Genomic DNA, 15,272 nt, shown 5'->3' with positions numbered 1-15,272 from the left:
CCACGCAGCCATCTTGGTAGGAAAATAACAGGTGATTGTAATAAATGAACAGGTGATTATAATCAAATGGCAGCCACAGCCAATGACCTGTGTGTATGGTAAAGCACCATATTGGTAGGAAGTGCATATGAATACTGAATACACTTATCCTAAATGAATCCAAATGAAAGTATCAGAACTTCACGAATAATTTCCCATAGTACATTGCGTTCGAAATCTTTATTTTTATAGCCTCAAAGTGTGTTGTTGTTTCGCCCTTTCGCCTCTGAGGGGCGTGCTAGGGAAACAGCCTATTTTGCGTGGAGGAGGAGGAGGAGGAGGAGGAGGAGGAGGAGGAGGAGGAGGAGGAGGAGGAGGTGGGGTGGGGGTGGGGGGAGACGGTGATTATTTAGCATTGGCCAGCAGCTGCGCTCTCCTCCTCATTCATCTACAAAAACTCCTGCTGCAAACACAGCCGCACATACACTTGCTTGCCCTCGTGAAGTGAGCGAAGATGTTCTGCAGACGGGCATGGCACAGACTGGGGCCGCTGGCACGGAGGGCCGCCACACCGCTCAGCAGGAACGGTGAGTCGGGCTGTTGTCTGTGTTGTCAGAGTTTTCGATGTTTTTAGTTGATTGGGCATGTAGGCTAATTAAGGAGCATAATTGCTATCATTGGCCTGCGTAATGACCGTTGGCTCGTGCAATTAGTTGGTCTGCATTCGAATAAAGTTGTAGTAACCCGGTTTAAAAGTTGCCCGAATTTTAAATGGGCCATTTCATAAATTGCAAACATTGTCCCAAGTCTGGATACTGTAGTTTCTGTAACAAGTGCATTGCTCAAAAGTTCCTTTTGTACGACATATATTCCCTCAAATCATTACTTTGTAGGCTATTTAACATTAATCTGAATGAAATGGAAATGAAATGAAAGAAAATGTAGGCTAATTACTGCCGTGTGGAAAGCTGAGCGGCACTCGGAGGGAGGGAGGGAGGGAGGGAGGTGTGTCCTGCTTTGGGAACACGCAGTTCTGCACATTTGTTATGAAACAGCGCATCACAGACCGACGACAACTCTTTATAATTATTTTTATATAACTAGGCTGCATTAAGTGCATTCATGAAGCATCCTCTATTTGTAACTAAACCACCGTTTACAAGCGTTTTTTGTTTTTTTTGACACAGTAACATGTCCTAGGACATTTACGAGCAGGAACATTGAGTTCCAGCTCCACTTGAACTTGATGGACGAACAAAACAAAAACCCACTAAGCTTTTAAAAAACATCCACTTACTTCAGAATCATCTCAAATTCCCTGAAAACCTTTTTATTTAGCAAACGCAATTGCGTTTTAAACTGGGTTTGCATGTAAGCTCAGGGGATTTTGAGACTTGATCACTTGTATTTTTAGGTCGCTTTCTCTTTTCACGCGTTCTTGCCCGGATCATCCTTTTACTGTTGGATGCCTCCATGCTTCATCGCATGTGGAATTCAACCCGAGGGGAGACTGGGCCTAGCTGCTGCTTTAATTTCCTGTTTAAAAACTCCTTGCTAAGTCCTGAACGATGCTGCAAAAACTGTATCAGACTGAACTTGCAAGGCCACAGCTGGCAATGATGGCCAATGTAACCCTTTTTTTGCATTCAGAAGTTTATGCCATAAAGTAGTGGGTCTCTGTCCTACCAGGTAATTAATTGTATTCACCTGTTGTGAATCAGTCTCTGATTTGGAATGAAAGCCAGCTGGGCTGTGGGTGCTGAGAACCACTAAAGAACAGTGTGTTCTCATTGTGTTGAATCGAGATTATGTAAAAAAACAAACAAAAAATAAGTTGGAAGAAAACTAGTCGTGTTTGCCAGGTCTTGGTGCCTTTTTTGTGTGTGCATGACTGTGTCTGTATGGATAAAGAACGGGTGAATGGTTTATATGTTGGTTGTGTGTGTTCGTGCACGCCTGCTCTTGTGTGCAAAAGGAGACATAAATGACTCCTGTTCAGCTGAAAGAGCAGGCACAGTCTGCCCTTGCATTGCATAAAACACACACACACACACACACACACACACACAGCCTATAGGCAACAGGGCAACCAAACCACTCCTCTCCTAGTTGTGCCTTACAGGCCTTCTGCATATTCTCATCCCTGATCCTGTCATGTCATTGAAAGCACATGGCAGCATGTTCATCCCCCACACATGACATGGATACTCGAGCAGCCATCTTGGCTGTTTTTGTTGCCTGACATACGTGTCCGTTTTTACAGGCTTTAACCTCAGAGCGGGGATTACCTGATTTACCTTTTATAAATAACCTGTACTTGGCCTTGTCCGGGTGCAGTGCTGCTGTGTCATGGGTATTAGAGGAGCAGAGATAAGGCTGGGACTTACTGCGAGGTTGGCTCAGCATCCATGATGGGACAGTTGTCATTTCTGTTCGACTTGCTTCCCGTCACATAGTTTTGTTTGTCAATGTATTCCTGGTATTTGAATACTACTAAAACAAGTAACTGCTGTAAAACACTCGCCCTCGGCTTTAATGAAGGGAGGAGTTGCACTTGTGTGACGATTAACATTCATAGCTTGTTAAAGCTGACTTGGCAAAATTCAGAAACCATATTGGGCTGTTGCAGCATAATGAGAATAAATGGGAGTGTTATCAGTTAAATGCAAGTTTCCAAAAATGAGTTTTCAGTTGTCTTAGGAGATAGTTTGCTAATTATATTTCATCAGGCAACTTTAGTGGGTGAAGATTAGGTATTTGTAGAGTTGGCGACAAGAACTGTCTAATGTTTGGGTACTCTGGTAAAATTTTGTAGGTAAATGAGGTTAGAAATGCACTATCTAGCAGAGTTTGAAGGAGAAAACTCCTTTTTGTAGGGTTTTGTTTTTAAATCTCGAATTGGCCAAACTTGCAGCGGCATTTTGCAAATCAATGATACTGGTTAAAATTGGGAATGTAGTAGGTGATCAATAATCCCTGTCTATATGGATCCAAGGTGCTCTTCAAAAGACACAGGTTGAGTTGTGATTCCCGTAACACGTGGAAAGAAATATGAGGGGGGTCGGGGGAGGGAGGCTGGGCTCTGCTGTACATTGTGTTCTTTCACTGCTTTAACTGAGCTAGTCAGCTTGCAGTTAAAACACACGTGCATGTGTACACACGGGATAGGGCATAGAACATGCTGAAGACATTTGTATGTAACTGTACACACTCTTCCGTGTGACTGTGCGTGTCTCACTTGGTGTGAATGTGTGTGCGCACAGACGAGCATGTTTGTGTTTGTGTGACATCTAGGAAGAGATTAGGCCAAGGCAGTGTTTGGGATGCAGGGTGGTTTTATTTATGGCCTCCTCTGCATGCACCACTGGCAATCCTCTAAACACATGGCAATCTTTTTAACTGGACACACAAGCTGCACGTCAGCGCTGCCAGCCTGACTCACCTAGCCACCAAAACAACAATAGCCTATTAAGAGGTTGCTGAGGGCCACAGATCCCCTTTCAGTTTTGACAAGGTGCAGTTGGGCTTGCATGTGTGTTGAGGGACTAGTTGACCACACGATATGATAACTAGTGTATCTGCTAGATAACTTAAATGATTTGTTTAGATGCAGATCTTGGCCCTTGAAGCAGGAAGTGTCTGTGTGTTTGTTTGTGGGGGGGCTTAATTTAAGGGACAGTTCACTGTTTAGCTTGGCTACTGCTAAATCTTTCCATCTCCTCGGCTACAAATGAGTGGGGGTGCATTGTGTAAGTGGATTAAGGGATAGAGACATGTTGACGCTAACAGAATACATTACTGTTTGTGCCAAGTCCAACTTCGGATGGGGTGACAATTCCCTGAATAAAGCAATCACAAAAAGATAAAGGGATCTTGCAAATTATCAAATTTACCATCTGTCTCTCAGTCATTCTCACTTGCTTATTTTGGTTTTCATGACACACAAAACAAATCTTCCACAGATGACTAAAGTTTAGTGTCACAAGACCGTAAACCAGTGGATGAACGAAGGAGCAAATTACTCCATTCCAGTCCATCAGAAAGACCTATTCTTGTTGATTTTCCCAAGTATCCGTGTTGGTCAACCCCCTAACTCTGTACCTGGTCTTCCTGTGTCGTTCTCAGCGCCCCCATCTCGTCACATGGCCTTCGGGATCCCCGGTGGCTCCACCAACATGACGTACTTTGTTCTGTGTGGAGGAGGCCTCACCGCCGCAGTGGTCTATGTGAGTATCAACAGATTTTCACCTTCGTTTTTTTCCTAGCTGGTGAACCTCAAAGTCTGTGCATTTCATGTTTGTATCCTTCCACCATGTCCTTTAGATGCATTTAAGAGGGTCATTGCTTTGCCCTCGGTTTTCAAAGTAAATTTTTAAAAGCGGAAGACTTATGGGATTTAGTGACTATTTCTGTGTATTTGCACTGAAATAGCCTATACAGTAGGGTTTGAGTCCGCTGTGGACAAGGTGGAAAAACAAAATTTTGTTAGAATAAACAGCAGAATTTGGTTATGTGACCAATGCAAAGAAAAGTACTGCACATGCTCAAATGTGTCCTTTCCATAAACACACTGGTCAACTCTACCTGGAAGATTGGCGCATAGATATAAAACTAGTGTTTCAACACATAGGCGAGGACTTCAGATAGACTGAACAGTTACTGAATTGAGTAGCACCCCCGGAAACAACTTGCTTGAATTTAGCACTGAAGTTGGTTAGCTTGTTACCTATGCTAGACTCTGGGCCAAATGTATTAAAATGTGAACCTATATCCCTCCTGTTTATTGAGATCCATCATTTTGTGTCTGTATGATGTGCCTCTCGGTGCACAACAGTAGGACGAAGCTGGGCTGTACTCGCTCTTCCAGGTATAGAGTTTCCCACCCCAAGTGTTCAAAATGGCTGCTGTGTGAATACAATCATAGAAGATATGTGAATCTAAGAAACATCAGTACAACCATAGGCCTCTATTTCTGCTCACAGATAAGTTTTACCTACCTGATTCCAAACTATAACCATTAGTGAGCAAAGTTACTTGGGATCTTTTCATAGCTTTACACTGTGTAGGCCGTTGTAAGCTGGGTTACACTCTCCCTCTGGAGAGACGGGCTGTGTGCTAACTGATGTCAGGGAGCAGACATTACCACAGAAGGCACATAAAAGGTGCATTGTGCTTTCTGGCAAGCGCTGTCATTTGTTTCTACAGACTACTATTGTCATGGTAGATTTATTCACTGTTAAAGAGCAGCAGTGTTGCTTTAAATGAATCAGAATACTGCATGCAAGGCTTTTGGCAAAGCGCAGGCAGTTGTTGATTTATGTTGGACAAAATGGCAGTGTAAGGTGGCCATTTTGTATTTCTGTGAAGGTCACTTTACTGGAATGTAACACGTCCATCTCTTACCTCCCCACAGGCCTACAAGACAGTCAATGGCGATAGTGAGAGGTATGACGACAGACTGGCCGACATGGGCTCCAAGTCAAAGGGTGAGTAGACTAACTGCTGACATACACACACTCTCCGACTCCTCAATATGATTGTGTACGGCCCACACTTATTATATTGCCCTTTTTAGTTATTTTAGGAATATTTCACTCCACTGAAACGTAACATTCAGCTCAGACTTTCTCTAGCCGGCTCGACTGCTAGGGAACGAAAGCATAAAACCTGTGGATGAGATGTATGTTTCGGCTAGTTCTGGCTATGCCACCCAAATATCAATCATGGTAGACTGGTCACTCTCAATAGGTTAATCTCGCCTGTCCACTTTGATTTCTGTCTGTGAATTTTTTGTCTATTCAGCCAGTTTCGGCCCGGAGGGATAATGGGCTGTGTGCCCAGACCAGCTAACTAGTCTGTAATGGGGTTTAGCTTCCTGCTTTCACTGGTTCAGCTGGGTACATGCTGTCTGGGATTGTTACATCTGGTTAAAAATAGAGTCCAAAGCCCTGCTCCCTACAGAGATGGACAGTATATTGCCCATATATTACTTTATACTAGACAGTGATTACTGAAGGGAAAGTGCTGAGAGAAAAGTCTTGCCTGGAGACGGTGATTGTGATCAAGGATCATCTTGTCTAAACACATTAATCTCAATGAATACACAACCCTGGGAAGTAATGTAATGCAATTGAATGTTCCTCAGATGCACAAGCAGATGACTAGTTATGTTTTTTGTTTGGCTTGGCTGGCTGTGATTCACCAATTAACTGTCAAGTTCTGTTTAGGGTCGTGGCATGAAATTAACATTAATTTCCATTTCTATACAAGGCTGAAGAAAAGACGTTATGATGCGTTTTTATGGGCTTCCATATTAAACTGCAGTGAAACAATGAGAGCAGCAAAACACCAGCTTAAAACTCACTGTTGCTATACTTGCACTCAGGAATGCAGCAATGTAACTTTTTCGTTGTGATAATTATTTATTTAATTATTACTGAGGACTAAACTTTCATCACACGTTTTGCTTTGTTACATGTAACTCTTCGAACTGGAGTTATTCCAAAACTAAAACCTAATACAATACCCTATTTTAGCCTGCTATTGGCCTGTATCTAATACCAGTGTCTATATACTGCAGTTTCCAATAATCTTTTTATGTTAATCTATTTATGCTACTTTTGTCTAGTATGTTCTGGCCCCGGCTGAAAAAGACCCAAAATCCTGGTTTACCAAGGACTAGAACAACTTTTTCTACTTCATTCCACGTTTATGAAATGTATTGCTGTGTTTTAGTGACAGTTTTTCAGCTGGGTTATGCTGTCAAACACAATTTAACACCCCCACAATGGAAACCAGGCTAATGCCTCCTTTCTAAAGTTCACAGGAAGTTTCTCCATGTGTAAGAGTCTGTTTGGTTTCCTCTGCTTTAGATTACTTAAACTTTAGTTCTACCCGTTAGTTTCACATCATCACTCTAAAAGCACGACTCTGGTGGGACTCGAACCCACAGCCTTTGAATCACTCCTCCTGTGTTTGACTAGAAGTCCAATGCGCTATCCATTGCGCCACAGAGCCATTTGTTTGGCAGGCAGTCAGACCGGCTCTAGACGGGAGGAGCCACAGACGGCATGTAGTCAGACTTGTTACACATGCGCTTTATGCACTTTTATTTCCTTTCATTTTGTAATTATGGTGGAAGCCAGCTAGTGTTTTCATAATCTGCTTGTAGCATTTAGACATTTCTCTTTTTTTTTTTTTTCTTTTCTATAATAAATCTAAAGATCTCCTTGTAGGAACTGATAATGTAATAAAATGCCCCTCCTAAATGGGTTGAAAACATGATAAAAACCTGTTAAATCTCATGTTATTGCATTATCCAGTAATTTATTACATTATACATTTTATTTTAAGCGCCTTTCCTGGTACCCAGGGACACTGTACAGTCATGCATAAAATTAAAATGTGCATTAACACAAGCAAAACAGACAAAATGGCAGCAAAATTGTGATTAAAGCATAAGCTCACAGTTAAAGGGTGAGACAGGGGGACAAGTTTGAAAAGTTTTCAAAGTCGCTTGCTTTATTGACTATCCAGTAGTGCCACATTTCAGCTAATATAAGCTGTCCTGTAAAGCCTTACTGTAGCTGTGCTTTTAGCTCGGATTTTGTGCTTGAGCCATTAAACTTTGATAGAGATCGCCTCGCTTTAGCCCCAAGTGCTTATTTTCCACTCAATATTACATCTGACAAGAGCAATAAAACATTTTATACAGTGAATAATTAACATTTTCTCAGAATTGCCCTAAATGAATACTGAATGCCATGCTGCATCTCCTAAACTCTTGGATTTTAGCCTCTTGTTGCCATGTTTGCCATATGATCCACCTCATGAGTTATCAGCTATTTTACCTGACGCCACACAGCATCAGTGACCAACTGCCCAGCTAGTGGAACAGCGGTTATATTTCTGTCCCCAGGATAACATGTTGGCTAAGGATTATTCCCCTCTTTACTAATATTATGTTGACAGTTTTAAAACCAGCTGCTTGAGGTTTTAGACTTATAAGTCTTAAGGCCTTGACCTCCAGCGCCAACCCTACTTGTTGACTTGAGTCTGGGGTGTTTCAAATCTGATCATCAAAAGCGCTCAAGCAGTTGAGAGCTTTTGCCCAACTGGAGTTTGGAGGACAGCTTGTGTCCATAATTTTAAGATTTTGGAATATGCAGTTGGATTTCCTGTGCCAAGCAAGATCATTTGAGGCCAGCTGAAGTGTTTGAGAGGATTATAAGCACTATTTGACCTCTGCTTCTGAGCCTGGTCACCTGCAGCTGATCCGTGCGCACAATGACTGACATGCTGCTAGTCACATTAGCAGCATCAACAACCTTCCCCAGGAAAACTCATTAAGGCACAAAACCAAGACACCAAAGCTTGATATTTGCCATTGATATTTTAGAATGCATGAAATCTTTTCTGCTATCAAACCCACTTGTAGCTATATTGGATATGTCTCAATGTGATTGGATTTTTTTTTGTTTGGGGAAGTACTGAGAGATGATGCATTCATGTTTCTCTCTCTCTAAACCCCTTTTCTCTTCTATCTTGACCATCAGCAGCTGAGGTGGCACCCGAGGCCGTAGCTGCCGCAGCTGAACCCGCCGCAGTGGAGGAGGCGGCACCGGCCGCCGAGGTCGTCGCCGAGCCCGTCTCTGCTCCTGCAGAACCCGAAGCCGCGGCTCCAGCAGCAGAACCCGTGGCAGAGACCGCCGCTGAACCCGTCGTCGAAGCAGTTTCTGAGGTAGCGGCCGCCCCGGATCTTGCGGAGGTCATTGCTGAGGTTGCAGCTGAACCAGCGGTCACAGAAGAGGCTGCTCCACCTGTCGCAGTAGAGGCGGTCGCTGAAGCGGCTCCTGTCGTCGTGGAAGCGGTTGCTGTGGAGGAAGCGCCGGCCGAGGCCCCCGCAGCTGAGAGTGCTGGTACGGCAGCAGTAGAGGAAATCCCTCCCCCTCCCCCTGCTGAGGCAGAGACTGGCGCTGCAGCCCCCGAGGCTGAGGCCGCCCCTGCTGCTGAGGCGGCCGCATAAGGCATTGGCGGTTCGAGGTTCACCCAGACGGGAGGGCTAGGGGTTAGCTGTGCTGTGTGTCCCACTTCTTTGGGCCCAGGAAAAATGGACTTGTGAACCCCTTTTTTCTTTAAAGATGCATAAATACCAGGGGCAAACGGCATTTGGTTTTCACTTCCAGCTGGTTAATGCATGCTCGTTAGGGGTCCATCAGTCCAGTTTTTGGGTGCCCTTGCCCTTACCTCAACCCACCCTGAACAGACCCAAACCATAGCATTTGACATTTAGCTGCCAGGTCAGATTACGTTATTAAAGCCACTTAAATTCTGTTTGGAAAATTCAATTTCTGTAGGAATTCTCATCGCCAGAGCAAATCCAAGTTATGGTTTGGCTGCTGTCCATGCAGTTGTGTGGAGGAGTGTTGAATTGTGGGTACAAGGGATAGAACTAAGTGTTGATGAATGTAACTAATGTTGTCCTGAAGATCTGTAAAGATATTCCAAGTGCTCTTTAAAATGGGACGTAAGCCTGCATCTTGTTCCTTCACTTGCCTGAAATATAAAAATGGCGGGAATGACTTCTCCCCTTTCTTAGAAAATTGTTCAGTCTTTTATTGCTTTCAACATAGTTTTCACTCACTCGTATCCAGCTTAGCAACTCTTCAATGTCAGATAAAGCTGTGTGTTATATAACCCCCCTGAATCTTAAAACACTTGAGACAGGTTATGGTTATTATGCAAATGGTAGATCTACTGTATATGAGGGTTAAGGAGGCAGTGTGTTTCATTCTGATTCGTCTGTATCTTATTGTGAAATGTGACCAAAAACCTGCTAGCTCCTTTTCCTCCAGCTCTTGTCTACTTTTCTTCTCTCAGATAAAAAGCTATTTACACAAACTCTCCAGAGTAAGACGTAAGAAGGATTAAATGGCGTCGTCACAATCTGTCAAGGCTGCACAGTGTGAATACATACTCAAAGTTGAAAATGCCTTTATTGATAATGCACATTTATTGTAGTCATTTGGTCCACTTGAAATCCTCGTACAGCACTTACAGGAGTCAAACAGACCTTTGAATGCAAATATTGAGCTGAACCTGAATTGTTTTGCTCCCGCACTTCTGGTTCTTTACTACAGAATCACCATTTAATCCTTCTTTATCACATCCGAGTACTCTTTTAGGGCAAGCACACATCAAGATTAATTTTCCACCTCAACACTAAGCTTGAACCCACTGGAAATCTGCACCCACTTCATCTAACTGACCATTTGACTTGCCTTATCACTTGTGGAAATAAAGCCTGAACCTGCCACCTTTTTTGTAGATCACCACCAATTTACCAGCCACATACAAGCTTAACTGTAGCATTTGGGCTTCACACACATCAGACCATACAAACATGCTGACCGTCTGTATGACTATCCGTTACCGGTCTTTTCGTCTCAAAGCCATTTTTTCCTTTTTTATGTTCAGACACTGTTGTGGTGTTGTCTCTTAACTGTGAATTTAAATCTTCAAGGTAACACTAGAAACCGCTCTTTCACCTCTATCTCTCCGCATTGGATGTTTCATACTTGTTTTCAAAGTTGTCATTTATGACTAATACAGTTTAGTGTTTATCTAAGAATGAAACATTATCAGTGAATAATAAGGGAAGTTGAAGTTGTTCAATAAAGACATTGTCATTCTTTTTTGGTCCTATATTGCATTTTTTTCTTGCATTTATGTAAGGGTATTTTTTTTTTTTTTTTTTTGTCCCTGCATGTGTTATTGGACCTTTCTGAATTTTTGCCCCTTATTGTCCTTGTTTCGCAACACTTTTGTAGGCTGTAGAACAATGAAATAACGCTATTCCCAATATTGATTCAGAATCAATATCTAATCTTGTATATTATTCAAAAGTCACCCTTTGTTAAACCTTTGTTGTGTGCTTGAGTCCTTCCAACACTTCTCCTATACCCTGCCTCTCTATCTTAAACCTTTTTGGATGTAGAATGTGTTTGAATAATACTTACAGGTGTAGAATAACCCATTTCCTGTAGAGATACTCCCTTTATTGAAGGATCCCGGTGCCATGTTCATGCCCCTATGCATTTGAGTTGAAGATTAAATGACAACTTTCTTATTTGGCACCATTTACAGTTGAATACCTCTTGCCCTGAATGCCATGTACTCCAGTTCATTCCTTTTTGTCACACCTGGAAAGCAAACCGATCAGCCTCGCCCAACTTCTGATCAGACTTTACCTGTAATATTTTGGTCCGTGTTAAGCTAGTCATAAATAAGTTTTTACAAGCAGCAGAAGAGAGCTGCGGGCAGTAACCAGCTAAAAACCGTGGCTAATGGATGTGACAGGTCCTGTTCAACAAGTTGTGAAGAAACTTGCAGACCTTGCAGAGACCTTAAAAGGTCTCTGCAAGCACTTAAAAGTGCATCATGTTGCTGCTGTGTAATAGATTTTGCTTCTGTCTCTTCAATTTTTTGTCTTTAAACATTTGACATGGAGTCTTGATTGTGACGAGTACAAGTTAAAGCTGCTTCACAGGCACTGGCTAAGACTAATCCTAGATTACAAAGCTTGTTTTAGGGTGTCCTGATGCTCAGCAGGTTGTGGGTGTCAACCTAGCAGATGACCTTTGACATCTTACCTCTTTCTCCCATCATTCTTATTACTTTACACTGTACGTGAACAAAGCAGAAATGCCATATAACTAATACATTTTGAAAGCCTTGTTGAGATCAACATTAAAAGAACAGCCACATCTAGCATGAATCCATGTCAAAGAAATGAGCCATACAAGCTGTATCAATATTGAGTGTTATCAAGAACTTGAATTATGGCATTGGCAAACACCCAAACCAAGATTTTCTTTAGTAGCTGCATTGGAGCGTTCACAAGATGCATCTAAGCTAACAGTTACCTTAAGGCCTATGACAAATGTACGTGTTTCAAACTTTGTCTGAAAGGTTACACCAAGAGAAGGGGCATGAACTGGCTGAGTAGTCTCCTGTAGAGTATTTCCTGAACCAATGGTGATTTATACCGCCCAGTGGTAGAGGCCTGGTCAAGGTAAGTGGAATTTATACAAAACGACACACAACACAAAGAAAATCACGCAAGGATTAATCTAAGCATTACTGATTACTGTTTTTTTTTAATAAGATCACATTGGGTTTTGTATCTGATCTCCTGTGTATAAGCCATATTACTCACACACTGCGGTAGAGATGTACCATATATTGCAGACATGAGGTGTAATGTTTCAGAGGGAAATCACAGTAAGGTCCATAGTACAGGAGGCTGTCAGTCTCTTAAAAGACACAATACATCCTACAGTATAGTGCATTGCAAAATATAGAACTATTACAATGCAACATCATACAGCAGTTACAATATTGATGTGGTGCTGGACTTAAGGTAGAGGAGAAGACATCAATGTTAAAGCAATTTTACTGTCCATGAAGCTCAAATAGGCCTTTATAGTCATCATGCTTTTGGGGTCATTTGAGTGTGTGAACTCAAATTCTCTGTGTATCTCAAAACCATTACTTTCTGTCCCCTTTTCTCCATCAGAGTCTATGCCACACCTCCTAACAGCTGTGAAGATGCTGGCTGGCTCTTCAGTCGAGATTGCTGCGGCTTCCGTTGGAGAGACCAGCATAGTCAAAGCCATCCAGCAAATGGAAGGAGATGGGAAGGCACCTGGAGCTTTGGGATCCACAGTGGACGGGCTACAGTCAGAAGTCCTAGAGGCAACCGAGGAGGAAGAAGCTAAAAAAGTAGCAGAAGAAGCAGTAGCTGAAGCGGCAGCTCTACCTGAAGCTGATGAAGCTGCTGTTGTAGTAAACGAGGAGGAGCCCAAGTCTGCAGAAGCTCCTGCTGTTGCTGTTGATCCCCCCGCCGAGGAAGTGGCTGACACAAAAGATGCAGAAGCTCCAGCTACTGAGGAGGTGATTGCAGAGAATCCACCTGCTCCTGCTACAGCAGATGAGGAGGAGGAGGCAGCTACACCTCCTTCTGAAGAAGAAGCTATGGTTTCATCCCCCGCGGTGGAGGAAGCAGGAGAGGCCGAGGTTGAGGTCGGGGCTCAGGCTCCGGTCCCTGAGGAGGCTGCCTCTTCTATGGAGGCCTCCTCAGAAGAGGCTGCTCCCACTGAGGAAGCTGCACCTGTTGAGGAGGCTACCCTCATTGAAGAAGCTGTTCCAGTGGAAGAGGCAGCTCTAGCTGAGAAGGCCCCTGATGCTGAAACATCAGTGGAGGAGGCCGCAGTCGGAGCCCCAGCGGAGCCAGCAGCAGAGGCACCACCAGCAGAGGAGGCAGTCGAGGAAGCACCAGCACACGAAGAAGCTTCACCAGCTGTGGACACAAATCAGCTGGCAGCAGCCTCCACTGGATCAGACCTGGAGGTCCTTCTAGCTGCTGAACCAGAATCAACATCAGAGGCACCAGTGAAGGAGGCCAAGCACTGCCACTCCTGCCACTCTGGATTAGGGTCATCAGCAGAAGAGGAGGTGGCTCCACCTGCTGCCCTGGGAGTGCAGGTGGAGGTGCAGCTGGCCAGTGAGGGAGTCATGGATATAGCAGAGGAGGCCAAGGAGGCAGTGTCACTGGTGGAAGGACAAAGTAAGAACACAAACACAACACAAATATGTTTGTGTGCCTGGGTGTGTTTACATTTTGTGCTATTTTGGGATCCTGAGATGGATTAGAAAGGCAGTCACATATTACAGAGAGAAACACATTGCCTGTGTGCAGAAATGCAGTATAATGGACAATTGGCAGTGATACAGACTACTAGATTACCAGATTCAGATAAATCCTGATTCACAAATACCACAAGAATAAGACACAGTAAAGCTGACGTGGCTGAATGGATTATCACATGTTATCACTGTTCCATTTTGCATCATCTGAGTCTATTCTATTTCTGCCTGTATCCACAGTGTCACAGCTGTCTAAATGGACTGTAAAAAGCTGCTCAGTGATGTAATAGTACAGTTGAGAAGGTAAAGAGTTAAAAAGAGACATAGAAACACAGCTGTCTGTAGGACTCTGCATAGAACTAGATATAGTAGAATGGACATCTCCAAAATAAGTGCTATTCTTTGGTAGCAGAGGTGATGAGGCTAGTGTGAATCATATTCGCTCATATGTTTTTTTAAGAGCTCGCTACAAATTCTGAGACGATAGTGGATAACACATGTTGGAAAGGCTACACAGATGTGTAACATATGTCCATTCTACTTATTCAAATTCTATGATAAGAACCAAGTATTGGTCCCTAAATCACTAGGTAATGTATAGTCAGGTTATGTATTTCTACCAAACAAAACTATTGTTATTTATGTTTGTTTCAGCCACAGAGTCGATGGCGGTGGTGGCGGCCCAGTCGTGAGATGAAGACAGACAGATGTGCCTTCCAAAACATTCACCTATCTGTCAGTCAAGCCAGGATGACCAATGAAAAGTACATCAAGAGTAGAATTACTTATAGGTTAAATTAATTATGTGTCCTTTCTTGAATGTATAATGCTTTCTATAATGCTTTCTTAATGTTTCTGTTCTCTTTCTGTTTCTGTCCATGTTGTATATTACAGCAGGAGCACACCTTTGTAAGGTTTTGGATAGTTGCGCTCCCTGCTGTTTATCCCTGTGGAAATGTATCAGTATGAAGTATATTCCCATTATGTCTCACTTCCTCCAGGTGCCACTATTGCAAAGCTTTTCATGACCAGTTGAATGTAACCAAAGTTTCTTGATAGGTGGTGAATTGGAAGAATGGAAGTGGTTAGTTTTTGTTACCCTAATGCTGTGTTAGAGAGTTTTTGATTAAAGGGTGGGTATTTGCTTAAAATATAAAAAACATTTGCTAGAATAAACAAATATATTAACATTTGCTAGAATTGGTAAGGTAAGATAATTGAATTGTTAGGTATTGGTAAGTATCATAATTAAGCAAAATAAAGCGTACACCGTACATACTGTATATATACATATATCATATATTATATACTATGTCATATATATATATTGCTTAATTTTGCTTATTTTTTTGCACAGGTTCAAATACATTATATATATGACACGTTTACAATAGTGTCATGGTTGTCTATATTTTACATGTTATAACAAAGAATGAATAACTAACAAATAAACAAAAAGTTCAAACTAACTTGTATAAATTGATTCATAACTAAGATGTTTATATTGAACAAATTGTCCATGAGGTATAGATAGTTTATTTCAAATATCTTTGTTGGTGCACTACACAGAGAAATATATACAGTAT

The 15,272-nt window shown here is 42.5% G+C and overlaps 1 protein-coding gene and 1 non-coding gene across 2 annotated transcripts; one reads left to right on the top strand and one right to left on the bottom strand.

Annotated features, from left to right (window-relative positions):
• Nucleotides 1–430: 430 nt before the first annotated feature.
• On the top strand, nucleotides 431–10,654 carry LOC144543463 (uncharacterized). The gene is made up of 4 exons (XM_078291253.1): nucleotides 431–566; nucleotides 4,105–4,205; nucleotides 5,393–5,465; nucleotides 8,535–10,654. Exons 1-4 carry the CDS (start codon nucleotides 494–496, stop codon nucleotides 9,002–9,004), a joined length of 717 nt encoding a protein of 238 aa, XP_078147379.1. The 5' UTR covers nucleotides 431–493; the 3' UTR covers nucleotides 9,005–10,654.
• On the bottom strand, nucleotides 6,905–6,996 carry trnar-ucu (transfer RNA arginine (anticodon UCU)). Its single transcript is given in 2 exon segments — nucleotides 6,905–6,940; nucleotides 6,960–6,996. It is a non-coding gene; the product is annotated as a tRNA-Arg (tRNA).
• Nucleotides 10,655–15,272: the final 4,618 nt, after the last annotated feature.

This window comes from Centroberyx gerrardi, chromosome 3 (assembly GCF_048128805.1).
Source record: "Centroberyx gerrardi isolate f3 chromosome 3, fCenGer3.hap1.cur.20231027, whole genome shotgun sequence".
In the NCBI taxonomy this organism is placed as follows: Eukaryota; Metazoa; Chordata; class Actinopteri; order Beryciformes; family Berycidae; genus Centroberyx; species Centroberyx gerrardi.
This window is presented reverse-complemented; position numbering and strand designations above follow the sequence as displayed.